General features: G+C 37.8%; 1 protein-coding gene across 1 annotated transcript in view; it reads right to left on the bottom strand.

The window, feature by feature from the left end:
• Positions 1-16,150, bottom strand: part of tenm4 (teneurin transmembrane protein 4) — a 209,579-nt gene that overhangs the window by 68,173 nt on the left and 125,256 nt on the right. The window contains exons 11-15 of the mRNA XM_037677631.1: positions 12,465-12,566; positions 10,520-10,714; positions 8,816-9,016; positions 3,527-3,712; positions 131-157 (exon numbers count right to left, since the gene is read on the bottom strand). Coding sequence (XP_037533559.1) covers positions 131-157; positions 3,527-3,712; positions 8,816-9,016; positions 10,520-10,714; positions 12,465-12,566 — 711 coding nt within the window. The remainder of the gene's footprint in view (positions 1-130; positions 158-3,526; positions 3,713-8,815; positions 9,017-10,519; positions 10,715-12,464; positions 12,567-16,150) is intronic.

The following is a 16,150-nucleotide window of genomic DNA, read 5'->3' as shown; positions in this document are numbered from 1 at the left end:
AAGAGGAAGTGTTAGAATCAGTCACTGCAGAAAAAGAGCAGGGTGTGTGTGTTTTTGCGTGATTTTTTTTAATGCTGACTGGAGTTACAATGGGTTGAGAGCAAAATACATTGAAGGAGGAATGCCATACCTTTCACTACCTTATCCAGATAGTGAGCTTGAGAGATAAAAGACAAGACATTTAAGGGAGGTTTGAACAGTGTCACTTCCATGAAAGGACAGCAGGGCAATGTGTTAGTTTACATTACAAAAAGTAAATTTAAATAAAAAATAGGAAAATTGCTGTCGTGAAGCATAACAAGCATGCATTGAGGGCAACACATCAAACATAGTCCAACACACACACACACACACAAAAAAGCGATGGAGATGGAGAGCAAACAGAGGAAAATGTGGAACACAGAGGAAGAGAAAGACAAAAAAAAAAGCAGACACGAAAGTAAAATCTTCAGAAAGAACGTTTCAGTCTGTTCCTGTTTATTAAATGCTGGGATCGGCTCAATACCTCCAGGGACCATTTCAAAAGCACCATGATTGATGCACATATTACAATCCTTAAATCTTTTAAGCAATGTCGTACTGGATGGAGGTTGTGATGTTCAAGGAAAAGCTCTTTTAATCTTGACACACATCTGCAGACTGTGAGGTCACGAGAGGTCCTGTTGAAATGTGGGACCAAACCAGACCTCCTGCACGGGGCCCAGGGTCAACACGGAGTGCTCAGTGATGAAAATTGATTTAAATTGAGATCTTTGGCATGTTAATGGAAGACACAGAGGGATATTCTTGTTGAACGGTGATCTCAATATGGCCTTTATAAAAGAGCTATCAATAATGTAAGGCCAGCATATAAAACATTCACAAACCGACTCAAGGCTCTGTACTCAGGCAGCACTACTTTGAGACATATGAGAACACTGTGAAGTAAGGTTCTTTGACAGTTGTCAGCTTTTAGTCATAATCAGTCAGAATTATCAAGATTTTAACTTTTTTTCTGAAATATGAGCATCATATTGGTCATTGTGAACAAAAAAATGGTAATTAAGTTGCTTTTTCCTGGTGATGTTTTAGCAGCTGTATCACAGAATTATAAAATAAATAGGCAACTAGGCATGCTGCAATTTTAATCACAAACTTTAGAAAGGCAAAAAAAAAAAAAAAGGATGATTATGTTTTTGTCTATGTGTGTACATTTGTGTTTTTTGTCTGCTATTAAAATATCTCTTGAACCACTGAGAAGAATTTAGGCAAACTTGCAGAAAGTAATTAGTGGATGCACTTCTGATTAACCTTTGGACACAACTCGATAAAAGATGGCTGCCGCAGCCCACTGACTGTGACAAACACAAAATGTTGTTATAATTCAGTCAATTCTGCAGATCCCTAATGTATTTTCGAAGCTCTAACTGATTGCTCAGCATCTTTTTAAAAATTTGTCTCAACTGATTGGAGTCCAACTCTATACGCAAAATATTTTATGAATCACTGAATAGGTTTTAATAAAATTTTCAGGAAATAGTCAATTCCTGTGCATCTGCATACATTTAAATTTTAGTGTCAATCCAAATGAAGATGGCCGCCACAGTAAACACTATTGCACAACATTATCGAACACAAAAACAGCTACAAGTCAGTCAGTTTTAAAGATATTGAGCTAAAATGTGATATGATGGTAGCTGAGAGTTATTCATAACACATTTCTTTGAACATGTTTTTCTCAAGGTTTGACCAAATTATCTAACACTTCACTATTTCTCAAAATAAGACAATCTTAGTTGAAAACTGGCATGAAAGGCAGTGGATGAAGCACTTTCCTTTAATAATGCTAGACCTACATTATTTTATTTGAGTTTTATACACTATTGTAAAGTAAAGTGCTATGTGGTGTCATCGTATGTTCCCATACAATGGCGAAATTGGTTCTCTGCATTTAATCCATCACACCTGGAGTACAACCAGGTGGGGCAATGGTCCCGGAAGGCAATTAGGGATTGGGTGTCTTGCTCAGAGACGCCATGGCATGTGGTAATGGCTGGGGCCTGGGGCTTTCGAGTCCCAGGTCAGCTTCCCTGCCTCTACCCCATCTTGGCCCTCTATTGTGATGTCATGCATTACTTTCAAACATTTCTTCAGCTGGGAGACTGATTGTAAGAGTTGAGAGAGTTTTGACGCATGAATTTATAAAGTATAGGTGCTTTCTCTTAAATATAAAAGAGATGAAAAGGTATATAATGTTTTATTAATATTTTTTTATTAATATTTAGTAAACTCAGTGTCAAACCCAGCAAAAGAAAAATAAAGCTGATGTACAAACAGAAACACAAAGTGGTAATCAGTGGCTTCAAACATCTGCTGTTCCTGGGGAAAACCAATGCAGACATGTTCTTGTTTTTAGTTTTCTACATCGCCTTACAACCTATTGTTTTTTGTTACGTTTTTTTAAATACCATTTTATTTCCATTTGTTATTCTCAATTTGTAAGCATCCTTTATGATTGTCTATTGTTGTCATCACTCTTTGTTAAAACCAGGTCCCTCTTGTAAATGAGTCCCCGAGGCTCAATGGGCTTAACGTGTATAAATAAAGGTTGAATGAATCGACATCATATCACTCATTCTCTGCATTGTTGCTGCTGGTGAGTTGAGGTTTGACAAAAACCAAATCAGATATAATTTACTCCTTTAATTGCTTGTTTTTATGATTTCATACAAAGAGTAACGCCTTGAAAAAATTCAGCGTACTCGATGAAAATGTTTCCATGCTACCTTTTAAGATGCAAGCATTTAAAACTAAACAAACAGAAGTCAACTACTGCATAGTTCGTTTTTTTTAAAACAGGACTCTATGGATGCATTTTCAAATTAGTGGAACACGAAATAAAAATGAAAAAACTATTGACGGCAGGAGGGCAACTTATTTTGGATCTCTAAAATACAGACATAGTGAAAGCTTATTTTAAGTGTTGTGCTTGATTTTAAGAGCTACAATTGCTCTTTGTTGTGCCTAAATAATAATAAAAAAAGCAAAGAAAGGTAAAAAAATTCAACCTAAAAATAATTGGCACCTTATGCTAAAACATTAAATATACAAAAACTTATAGGAAAAACAAGCATTAGTGCAAACACAGAGGGGGGAAAGCAGTGGTTGACCTGCTCACAATGACTCAAAAGTCAGCATTTGAACGTAGCAATAAATGGAAAGGGAGCGGAGGAAGAGATGAGGAAACGGATGAGTAAAAATGAAAAAACACCTTAGCACATTCCCACATTAAAATGCATGAAGGCAAGCCTCAGATCCTTGAGTAAACCTGTTCATGCTTTACCGAGTCGCACAAATTCAATTAAGCATGCTTTCTCCTCCTTTCTCCAACTGGATGCTTCCCCTCACACCCAACGCGTCATACACACACAGGCAGGGTGGCAGCGTATGTGCCTTTGTCGGCACCACCCACCTCCACCCCAAACCAAACACAGACATATAGCTCCAACCAACCCCCCACCCAAACCGAAGCCTCCTCTCATCCTACCAATAGTGCAGTGTTCTCCGTTCCAGCCTGGACTGCATTCGCATTTGCCATCCTTGCAAGTGCCATGCTCGTTGCAGCGCGGGTGACACGCCCTCTGGTCACACCCGGTGCCCATCCATCCGTCGTCACAGCGACAGGTGCCTGAAACACAAACGCCATGGCCACCACAGTCCGCTGCACAAATCTCTGTGGGAGACAGGGACACAGAAAAAGGAACAAAAAAAGGAATGGGAAGACAGACAGAAAGAAAGAAAGGAGGGGGAGGGCGGCGTTTGGGGGAGAATGGGATGGAAAGGGAAGACGAGGCGGTGATGGGACAAGGCAACAGGGGTGGAAAAAAAAAAAGACAAATCCAGAAGTTATTGTCAGAGAAAGACGGCCACGCTTCACTACCTTGTCTGATGGCAGCTGAAAAGAAATTCCTGCACCTCATAGGGGCAATCCTTTTTGACAATACAAATCTAATAAGTCCATTACCGAGCGAAGACAAGGTTTGCGGTGGCCTTAGAGGGCTGCTTCTTTTCGTCACCCCTTCCTCTCTTTGTTGATACACCTTTTTATCCCACAAAGGAGGTAAAGAGAAAGAAACGCACAGCTGTAGCTGCAGGAACGGCTGCAAATCCAGCACTCCATTAAGCAACGCCATTTGGAATAAGCTATAAATGTTATTTCCTCTTTTTTTCTCTTTAAATACATGCACAGCTCATAGCTTTGGCACATGCTCTGCTGTGGGCTGTGAGGCAGGAGGCACAAATCTTTAGAATGAGTTAAGGCATAGGATTTCAATATGCTGTTTTTATTCTCTTTAAGTGCCGTCTAGCAGAGGAAGGCGTGCATTCATGGATTGAAGGAAAATGAGAGACAGAGCCACAGTAAAGCCTGGATGAGGTTATTGTGTGGCAGCTGAAAGACCTCCCTGCTCTGATAGAGCCCAGGACATTAGCCTCATCTCATGAACTTGAGTAGCCAAAAGCTCAAAGCAACTAAACACTAGCAGATTACTTATAATTCTGATTAAAATGTTAACCTCTTTATTAACCATTCTGTAGTTTAAAAAAAAAAAAACAGGGGCTTAGTCATATGTGCAATAATGGACAATATTATTCTTGGCTTATTAGCCAAGCCAATTCAAATATGACCACAGGGGACCAAACTGGAGGTAAAATCTTTTAACAAGTCAATTACAGCCTTTACAGTGCCCATTTTGTCATTGTTACTAATTAAATTTGAGTGGTGTTTTCAGCCACAAACCATAACACGGCGTAAACGTCTTGAAAACCTTTTCAAAATAAAAAGAACAAAATCCTCCCCCCTGCTAATTACATATAAGCACAAACTATGCAAATGTTTATTTTATTACTTACTTCTGATTTATTACGTATTCTAGCGGTGTCCAAATAATTGCCTGCAAAGACTTTTAAGCACAGCGGTACACAAACAGAAATTTTCGAGTTATTAGAACGGCTTGTTGACGACGAAGTCCGCTCATGAACCATTCACCAAGACGCCAGCTTCCACTCTCTCTCAAGGTAACATCAAATTAAACGCAAGGTGCTAATGAACAAAAGCAACTTGCAGAGAGATCTTAACACATATGTTAAAGAAAAGAAAAAGTCTCTTGCTGCTCATTCCTCAGCATCATTATAATTCATAAAGGTCTGTAAAAAAAAGAAGGAAACTGACTTTTAAAACATTTTGGAGCAAAAGGGAAATAAGTAACATGATTAAGATGCAATTGCAGCCCACAGGTAAACGCTCATTATCTTTGGTCAAAGGAGTCCACTGTGAGAAATAACACATTTTTATAATGGCTACTCCCATTTGCAGCTGTAGACCGTGTAAACAAACTTTCCTCGAGGTGGGGGACTGACAAAAATGGCATTAGAGCGCTCATTTTAAAGGACATAAAACGTCAGGGTTGGTTTTATAGCGAATAAAAGTATTAGTACATACTGTGCACATGTTGGTTGACTTTTCCAAAGCCACATGAGAAAATGAGCTTGTGATGTAAAAGTATTGAGGAGGTGGGATCAAATAAATCCGAAATACGTTGAAAGCTTCTCATATTTTACCCCCACACGTCTGTAAGGATGCCTGCTCTGGGACTCCAACACATATTATAGCTTACGGTTGTATTAGAGCACAGAGAGCTCTACAATGAACAGGATAAAGGAGGATAAAGAGCCAACTCATCATCATTTATGGAGCTTTCTCTCTGCAAGGCAAATTCAGACTAACTGCCCATTTCCTTCCAAATCCTTGGGATTACCTAATAGGTCATTGTGCCTGCTTGGAGTACAAAACAGGATCCGTGGATCAAAGAGGCTGCTGTGCTAAAACAGTCACTCCAGAAATGTTTTGCAAGAATATAAACCTGTGTCTGGATTTAAAAAAAAAAAGAGTCTAAAAATTCTGCACCTGTATTAGCTTCAACAAGAAGCTGAACTGACGTGCTGATTATTAACACATCAGCAGTCTGTTGAAACGGAGCTATCAGAAGCCATAATCTGCCGACAACAATAGACTGCAAATAAAGACTCGTACGAACCTTTATTCATGTGTAAAACTGAAAAGTTCTTCAGCCGCAGTGCAAAGAAAAAAGAAAATCCTTCAACTTTTGCATCTGCAGAGACTGGGAGCCATTGCTGACGGATAACTACATTTGACAGCTCTATAACAATGTATAAGTGAGTTCACTGAGGTTTTCAGTAAAATTCATCTTTATTAAACATGAGCAAGCTGGCTGTCGGAGCTGAGCCCACGTTTTACTGGCTTTTCTTTATCGTTTGAGCTCCGTGTTGGAATATTCTAGCTTTAAAACTATATCTTCCACTCATCTTTACTTGACTACCAGGAGAGAACTCTCCCCATGGACATAATGAACACAATGGGAACAGTCCTCCAGAGCAGAGGGGGAGAAAAAACCTAAACTATTATTAGCTGTGAACCTTGCACAAAAGTGTAGAGAGGAAGAATTCAAGAAAGAGCATTATCTTGAATCATAGTCTGGGCTTTGCATCTTTTCCTCTTTCAGCTGTCACCTATCCATGCAGAAACTGGGGATTGAGCCATTTGTAAAATAATTAAATTAAGAGGAAAATCGTCAAAAATGTGATTACATGTCGTGTACTTCCAACTGAAAACTGATTAAACACATTTATGCTTGTATGGAAGCCATGTCTTTTATATTTTTTGGGGAAAAAAATCTCACTAATGCTCATGTCTCTGATGAGGAAAGCAATTACCAAAATTGATCAAAACAATGCGATTTTACAAATAACTTGTCAGATATTTCAATTATGATGCATGTTGTTAATGTTAGCTGTCAGTTGTGGCGCATTTACATTCTGAAGAGACAAGAAATTAGACAAAAAATTAACCAAATTTGATTGCTAGCTGTTACCTCTGACTGATTATTGATGATAATCACTGAAGCAGAAACGCCAAGTAAGAAAATCACACACGTTTACCTCAGACTGAAGCCTAGTAATTACTAAAATTACATGTAATCAGGCAGAGGAACTACATTCATTTGACCGAGGTGTTAAAATTAATACAGGTTGTTGCTATTCATTTTGGTTGTAACATGTAAAAGCTAAGATAACAAATAGAAATAGATCAATCTTCATTGGACAGCATCAGCTATGACAAAGTACACATGACATATATATACACACATATATATATATTTGAAAAACCTGCAACTTTGCAAGTTCTCTCACTTAGAAATAATGTAGGGGTCTGAAATTTTCATCTTAGGTGCATGTCCACTGTGAGAGTCATAATTAAAAAAAAATAAAAAAATAATCCAGAAATCACGATGCATGATTTTTTTTTAGAATTTATTTGTGTGTTACTGCTGCAAATAAGTATTTGAACAGCTGCCAATCAGCAACAATTCTGGCCCTAAAAGACCTGTTAGTTGTAGACCTGTTGTAGTCCACCTCTAAAAACTCCACCTCCACTCCACTTATTATTCTAAATTAGAAGCACCTGTTTGAGGTCGTTAGCTGCATAAAGACACCGGTCCACCCCACACAATCAGTAAGACTCCAGCTACTAATATGACTAAAACCGAAGAGCTGTCCAAAGACACCAGAGACAAAATTGTAGACCTCCACAAGGCTGGAAAGGGCTATGGGGCAATTGCTAAGCAGCTTGGTGAAAAAAGATCAACTGTTGGAGCAATTAGTAGAAAATGGAAGAAGCTAAACATGACTGTCACTCTCCCTCAGACTGGGGCTCCATGCAAAATCTCACCTCGTGGCGTATCAATGATCCTAAGAAAGGAATCAGCCCAGAACTACACGGGAGGAGCTGCTCAATGACCTGAAGAGAGCTGGCACCACTGTTTCCAAGGTTAATGTGGGTAATACACTAAGACGTCATAGTTTAAAATCATGCATGGCAAGGAAGGTTCCCCTGCTTAAATCAGCACACGCCCAGGCCCGTCTTGAGTTTACCCATGACCTTTTGGATGATCCAGAGGAGTCATGGGAGAACGTTATGTGGTCGGATGAGACCAAAATAGAACTTTTTGGTCTTAATTCCACTCGCCGTGTTTGAAGGACAAAGAATGATGAGTACCATCCCAAAAACACCGTCCCTACTGTGAAGCATGGGGGTGGAAGCATCATGATTTTGGGGGTGTTTTTCTGCACATGGGACAGGACGACTGCACTGTACTAAAGAGAGAATGACCGGGACCATGTATTGTGAGATTTTGGGGAACAACCTCCTTCCCTCAGCGACAGCCCAGAAACCTGGCTGATCTAGAGAAGATGTGTGTGGAGGAATGGACCAAAATCTCTGCTGCAGTTTGTGCACACCTGGTGGAAAACTACAGGAAACCTTTGACCCCTGTCACTGCAAACAAAGGCTACTGTACCAAATATTAACATTGATTTTCACAGGTGTTCAAATACTTATTTGCAGCAGTAACACACAAATAAATTATTTAAAAAAAATTATACATTGTGATTTCTGGATTTATTTTTTATTTTTTAGATTATGTCTCTCACAGTGGACATGCACCTAAGATGAAAATTTCAGACCCCTACATTATTTCTAAGTGGGAGAACTTGCAAAATACGTATATATATATATATATATATATATATATATATATATATATATATATGTATGTGTGTATATATGTATGTGTGTGTGTGTAGATATAAATAGGCTTCTGTAGATCTACCAAACCGTTTATTTTTTTTAAACAACCAGAGCTAAAACAGCTTGAAAAGAAATCCTGCCAGTGTTTGCTCTCCTAATTGGAGTGTTTACCTGTAGAGCAGTCGTGGCCGGTCCAGTTGGGATCACAGCTGCAGGTTCCAGTGTCTGCCAGGAAAGCTCCATGTCCAGAGCACTGATCCATGCAGGAGGCCCTGGGACTCTCACATCCTGGCCCACCCCACCCAACAAAGCAGTGGCACTCTCCCTTGACACAAACGCCTCGGCCCGAACATGTTGGATCTAGGCAGTCCACTGAAAGTGTTTCAAAGAGAGAGTGTTAGACACACCAGTCACCTGCTGTTTCCATCTCTTTCAAAGCCATCCTGGCATCTTTATTTCAGCCTGAGCGGAATGACAACTTCAGTGGGCTGCAGCTCAAAAGCAGAACCAGCTTAGCACATGAACAATAAATGTACAAAGGGAACACACAGAAAATGTCTTTTTTTTTTTCTAAAACAGGAGAAAAAAAAGATTTACATAGAAGCAAATTAAATGGCTGGTTGCTCAGTGGGTGTTATGGCACAAACCCACAGATTCAGCCCACATTTATGCTGGCATTTTCTGCTCATTTTGTAGACAAAAATATTTCAAATAGGAAAAGACAGCCTAATAAAGACATATTTTTATAAATCAAAAGCTACATTGATGCATAGGCAAAAGTTTGTAAACTTGAAACCTACATTTACCGACTATAAAGACACAGTAAGACAAAAATTGAGGCTATAGCAAGAAACCCCTATGAAGAAATCCTACTTAAATCTAATTTATAGACTAACATGCTTTGCAATGCTTCAGTCTCAATCAACATATGTATATGCATATTTATACCAATATATTTTGCACACTATATACGTTAGTTCAATTAGCATACTAATATAAATTTAAGTTGTTTTTTTTAATATGTGTTCATCCCTGACTGGCTTGCTTTTTAAGGACCAAAGGTGCAACAGCATACAATTACGTCAGCATTCTTTAAACAAGACAATATCTTGATGGCACCCACAGATGGCACACGGATGCAGAGTGGGAGTAAAGTCTAGCCACTGAGAGCAGTATAGGCCACACCATGGCAGGACTTCCTTTACCATGACATAAATGGATAGCAGGCCTGTTATACTAAGACAAACAGCATCTCTTGCCTCTTAGCAGATGGTTTGGGTACAAGACACAAAGATCAGAGGCTAACTGACAAGAAACTCTCTCCTGGCAATTAATCATTGTGGCTGAAGGTCACATGGAAAAAAGGTAAGAATGTTAAAGGGCCCTCATCCACATTCCCCCACTACTCCTTTTGGCTAAAGCGTCACCTAAAATAGAATGAAGGCCTATGGATGTCACAAACCCCCATTTATCAAACTCCCAGGGTCCATTTTTCATCTTGAAATGAGAGCCTTCAAGAGCTGACAAACACAATGACTCCTTCAATCTTATCTAGTCGAACCTTATCCAACAATGAATGAAGGTGGAGATGCTCGTAGATTAACAGCAGACTTTATGTCTGAACTTCAGACAATAAATGCACTGTTTCGATTAGCATACTGCCCTATATCCATGGAGTAAAATAACAAAGAGTCCAAAGAAGTGCTTTTTGATGCATTATGGCTAAAATGCTCTTCATAGAGGATGTTCTAGCTTTAATACTGGAGACTTGAAGCTATAACAGCTTAATCGAGAACACTTCCTTAAGGATCTACTTTAAGGATGACAAGCAGTAATAGTTTCATGGTAACGGCAACTATACGTGGAAATTGTCACCTTCTTCACAGTTTTCCCCTTTGTAGCCTGGGTTGCAGATACAGGTTCCCACAATGCACGTCCCACGGCCGCTGCATGTGATGTCAATACACTGGTTGGTGGGAACGTCACACTCGGAACCCTTCCAGCCGCTGTGACACATGCAACGACCTTTAAGGTATTGACCATTCCCACTGCACAGCACCGGACAGGCAGCTTTGAAAAGAGCAGAGAGGAGAAATCCATTGAAATGGAGCGCGCAGAGCACAACTTTATCTGACAACGAAAGTCTGACCAAACTGAGAAAAGGTTTCTTTTCTGCTAAGTTTATAACAATAAATGACTTGAATGTGACCCCTGCTGTAGACACAGCTTCAATTGTAGCAAGACATGAATATGAATGTTTTAGAACTTGTAAAATAGATACATATTATAAATGTCTAAATAAAAATATACATGGATTAAAGATGGCAGCTTGTGAAGGAATAAGATATATATTTTATGTTTAATGCAATATTCTGTATGATATCTTAGTGTTTTGAGGATGTGTTGTCAGATACTACCACTCCAAATTTAGGCTCATTAGTGGTATAACGCATTGAGTTATGTTGCTTAGCTGTGGTGGCCATCTTGAATTTAGTTGACTCCTAAAGGTAAACAGTTGTAGATGCACATCAAGTCATCCTTTTGACCCAAAAAGGAAGAAGTAGGTAAAGATAATGTATGTAATGTATTTTCCGCCATAAATATCGCACCACCCATAAGTCACATCAGTCCAAATATGTCTACTAAAGTGGAAAAATCCATAAATGTGTCGCTTCGTCGTATAAGTCGCATCTATTATGCGTCACCGCTGATGAGTCGCATTTGTTATGCGTCACCACTTACAACCTGTCAATGTGGGCCGGTGTTGTGCCAAAAATCGATTGGCTGCCAAATGGCGGCCGCGGGGGCATACACGAGAGGACTTTAACAAGAATTTAACAAGATTAACACTTAAAAACAATTATTTGTTTGCTCAAAATTATAGCAAAGATGTGTCTGAGTCTAACTTTTCCTTAATAAAATTCCATGGCAAGCCGATTGTGTCTTTAATAGCCACTTTTACCTATTACATGACACAACGGCATGTCATACTACTTGAGTGCCATCTAGTGGTTAAAAATGGTAGTGGTCAATATTTCCAGTCAGAATGAATGAAAACCGTTCTATCTCAGCCAAAAATTGGTTTATAAATATGGAAAAAAAATCCATAAATATGTTGCTTTAGCGTATAACTCACAAGGCATATAAATTATGCAGAAAAATGTGATTTATAGGGTGAAAAATATCGTATGTATGTACCTGTTATTTTCTATGTTCATCGTCAGCTTATTGAGTGTGAAATGGAGATCAGTCATATCTGATCTACTATCACACCAGTTTATAGTTCAATAGATATAAAACGGACAAATGATAGCAGTTTTGTGTTTGCTGAGATCACTTTGCTGTGGTGGCCATCTTGAATTGAGTTGACTCTGAAAATTAATTGATTGTAGAGGCCAACCCAATGACTACTTTCTCACAGTTTCACTATTATTCTTTTTAAATGATTCACAAGATATTTTCCTAATTGTTTAGATTATTAAACACAGAGACATGGAAACAAAAACACTAGCAGTCTTTTGCTAATAACTGAGTGATAAATGTATTTGGTCAAACACACTGTTTCAGTTTGGTTTGTAATTATTTCCCAACTGAGGTGTGAATACTAAACTTAAACAACTGGGGGGTGGGGTGTTGTATTAAATTAGCAACATTGCAATTTTTAAAGCCTTTCATTTTTTGGTTAAGTTGTTGATTAAAAAACTGATCTAAGCTCCAAATAAAGGCAATTTTAAGACAAAGTTCCTTGGTTCAAACCAAACTGACATGAGGACAGCACTCGAGAATATTTCTGAATGATGGGGTTGAGGAAGTGACTCACCTCGCCCACAGTCAGGTCCTTTGAATCCTAAAAAGCAGTGACATGTTCCGGCAACACAGTCACCATTTCCAAAGCAGTTACTGGGACAGTCATCAATAGAATCTGCAAGAGAGCAATCAAGAGATTTCTGAGTAATGTGGTTAGAAAAAATAATCTATTTTCCTGCCACTCATTTCTTCCGGCTGATTATTTCCTTTTTGCTAATGACGGTGATGAGTACATGCTCCATTAGACTCAACGTTTATATTTCTCTGCTTGCAACGCGTTTGAGTGGTACCTATGTTTCACACAAATGAAGCGATTCATGACAAGCGCAACCGAGCTGTGATTACTTGTGCCTTTACCAAAACTGCAAATCGATGAAATTCTCACAATTTCCTAATGAACTGAACATTAAAAGTGCCACGTTTGCAACATTTGATAAACTTAATTTGATCCACTGATTGCACATTGCAAGCTGATGAGGTTTTAGCAAAAAAAAAAAAAAGAAGTTGTGTATCTTCATTTTCTTGAGTCATCCAAGTGCATCATGTTTTTGTTGAACAGCCTGATTTTCAGTCTGCTTTAAGCATTCGCAAAAACAGCGAGTACGAGCGTATTCTTTCTTAATCTGTTCATCGAAAAACTGATAAGTAACTTTGTAGCAGTTTAACTTGCATCTTTTATTTTTTTAATACAACACAGGAAACAGTTTTATGCTAGACATAAAGAATTTAAAATGCCATTGTGACACATAAATGGCTCATTTAAATCTTGTTGGACTCAAATCAAACGATGAATAAATCACTGCAGACCAATTAAATTCAACTTTACAATGCCTTTTTATTTATTGATTTATTTCTCTATCTATTTATTTATTTTAAAAATTCACCAGTGGTTAGACAGTAATTCAGACATAAACTTGTTCGATACACACAAAATTTTACAAATGAATAATTTACATTTTGAGATTAAATAAAATGATCAGATCAGTATTGATAATATGGGTGTAATATGATAGCAATTATGTGATATTTACAGCAACAATGCTGTTCTTGTTTGGATTGTTCATTATTGTTGTCAGTTTCATTCCTTGCTGTTTTACTTGTGTGTAGCTACACAGAAACATTCAATTCAATTCAGTTTATTTATTTAGCACCAAGTCACAACAGAAGTCTTCTCAGGGAACTGAACAGAAACATTCATATATAAAAATAATAAGTTAACACTTAACAAGTTGACTATGTAGCTTAACAAAATTATTTATTATGAAGTTTCTATTATACAACAAACTTGCCAGAAAGAGAAGTTAAAAAAAATATATTGTCATTTTTCTTTTTTTACACATCACAGTGTGTTCCAATTATAAAATCACACAATACTTCTACTAGTACTACTATCATTATTACTACCACTACCATTACTACTACTGCTACTATTACTACTATTACAGTAGTCCCTCGTTTATCACGGGTGTTTGAGACCACGCCCACCCGCGATAAGCGAAAAACCGCAAAGTAGGGATACAGTAGTTCAAGTTCAAGTTCAGTAAACTTTGTCATGACATGTGCCAGGCTTCAATCACACTCATCACCTGTTACTCCCAATATCAATCCTTAAAAAAAAAATATATATATATATTTAAATACTGTCATATTTTAAATAAACAATCCATGTATTCAGTCAGTATAGACTGAGCTGAATACAGCACTTCAGACTGAGGAAGTCTTTCAGATGAAAGACGAAACGTTTCTACATTTTTTTGGTTGTTTTGCTTTGTTTTAGTTTTTTTTTTTTGAATGTCCAGAGGACCAGATTTAACTTTTTTTAGATTTTTCTACCTGGATTATTGAGCATGCGTCAGGATACTGTAATGCCACTTTAATTTGTGATATGTGACATTTATGCTGCTGATTATCCATGCTGCTCATCTCTTGCCTTTATGCTGCTACATTCATACCCATCTGCTCACGACAGACTCATGTTCGGGCTGCTGTTTAATACACCATATTATTTTTACATTATTAGTGTTTAGCACATATCTTAGATATTTTAGCGCATCATTTAGCATATCGTTAAGTGTTCGTTTAGCATATATCTAAGATCCTTATATACTGTTTCTTTTACACTTTATATTTTTGCTATTTTTGGGTGTAACTGGGACCTTGGGTACACAATTTCGTTCCACCTAATGTACCACATGTGATGTGAATGGCAATTAAGAACCTTAAACCACCACTACTATTTCTACTACTACTACTAATAATAATAATGATAATAATAACAATAATAAAAGCCATGTGTAAAATACTTTGTGGAGCTGCACAACAGGAGTGTGAGATGTTCAGAAGAAATTTCCTTACTTTGCCTTTCTATGCTGACGCTTTCAACTGAAGACCAGTAAAATTTAATTCTTCTGCTTCAAAACTGACATCAAATTTATTTTTACTCTGACTTTTTTACAGCTTCTTGTACTGCAGAAGAAACTTAATAATTTCCCGTTACCTTCAACTCACAAGACGTGTAATAAAAAGTAAAAAGAACCTCAAACATTTTTAATAAAAACTAGACTAAATTTGGAGCTGTAAAGTTTTCAGGTTGAAATTAAAGGTCTAGCATTCCTTAGAAGAATGTAAGTCACTCACTGCCTTTGATGACAAAGTTTCAATTCACTAGCCTCCAATCCTTGCTTGTTTTTAAGCATAGCAGTTTAAAAGCCTCTGTAATTAATGCATTTTTAACTTTGCATTGTGGCTAACAATGTTTATTTTTAAAACAGAAACAAAAACTAATGTGTAAATGAGTCCTCAAGTTAAAACTCTTTCATCAAGATCCATTTTCTATCATAAAGATTTGTTATATCTGTTGTTATAAATGATCAAAAAACATCACTAGACTTCTATGTTCTACTCTGATGCTTCCTTTTATTAGAAACGAGACTGACCGCTGATCTCTGAAGACAGCAGCCGAGCTCTGAAACATGATGCTCGCTGAATTAAGCCTGAAATGGTGCTGAAAAAATATCCAATCTCGTCCATAGCCTTCAGGCAGCACAAACTCTGAGGCAAAACTTATTGAACAAAGAATCTCTTGTACTACACAAAAAGCTAGAAATGCGAGCCATGGATTCAGCTTCCCTTCACCCTGGAGAGTCAATCATCACTAAGGATGCAATGCAAGTAAAAAAAAAAGAAAAGAAAGAAAAAGAGAGAAAGAGACTCAAACAGACCAGCAATACAGTAGAAAAAGTGAATGCGAACAGAGAAATGCAGCTTGTCTTGTTGCGCTTTAGGCCTCCTCGTGCCATGATGGGTTAGTGAAAGGATCGAGGAAAGACAATCCTCTGGTGTGGTGGAGCCACTCAGCAGTTCGGTGGGGTTGTGATGGCCTCAAACCAGAACATCTAAGTATAGACAACAGCAATACTTTTTTTTTTTCTTTACAAAATGCTTGTTAAACCAGCAGCATGTATTGAGCAGAAGCGGCATGCTTACAAAAAACTATGTAAACATGATGTATGCACGGGCTCAGCATTACAATTTTCTACCCTTATTATTAAAAATGGTATCACGATCCTTGGAGTGATTTCTACAGACGAGTAGCTTTTTGTATCAGATCATATTAACTGAAATATTAAAGAAATAGTCCAGTCACCTGTGAAGTGATGTTCTGTGTAATAGTTTTTAACAAGTAATACCTTAACTGCG

This window comes from Nematolebias whitei, chromosome 6, assembly GCF_014905685.2.
Source record: "Nematolebias whitei isolate Nwh7 chromosome 6, NemWhi1, whole genome shotgun sequence".
In the NCBI taxonomy this organism is placed as follows: Eukaryota; Metazoa; Chordata; class Actinopteri; order Cyprinodontiformes; family Rivulidae; genus Nematolebias; species Nematolebias whitei.
Note: the sequence above shows the minus strand (reverse complement) of the source record. Positions and strands in the feature narration are given on the sequence as shown.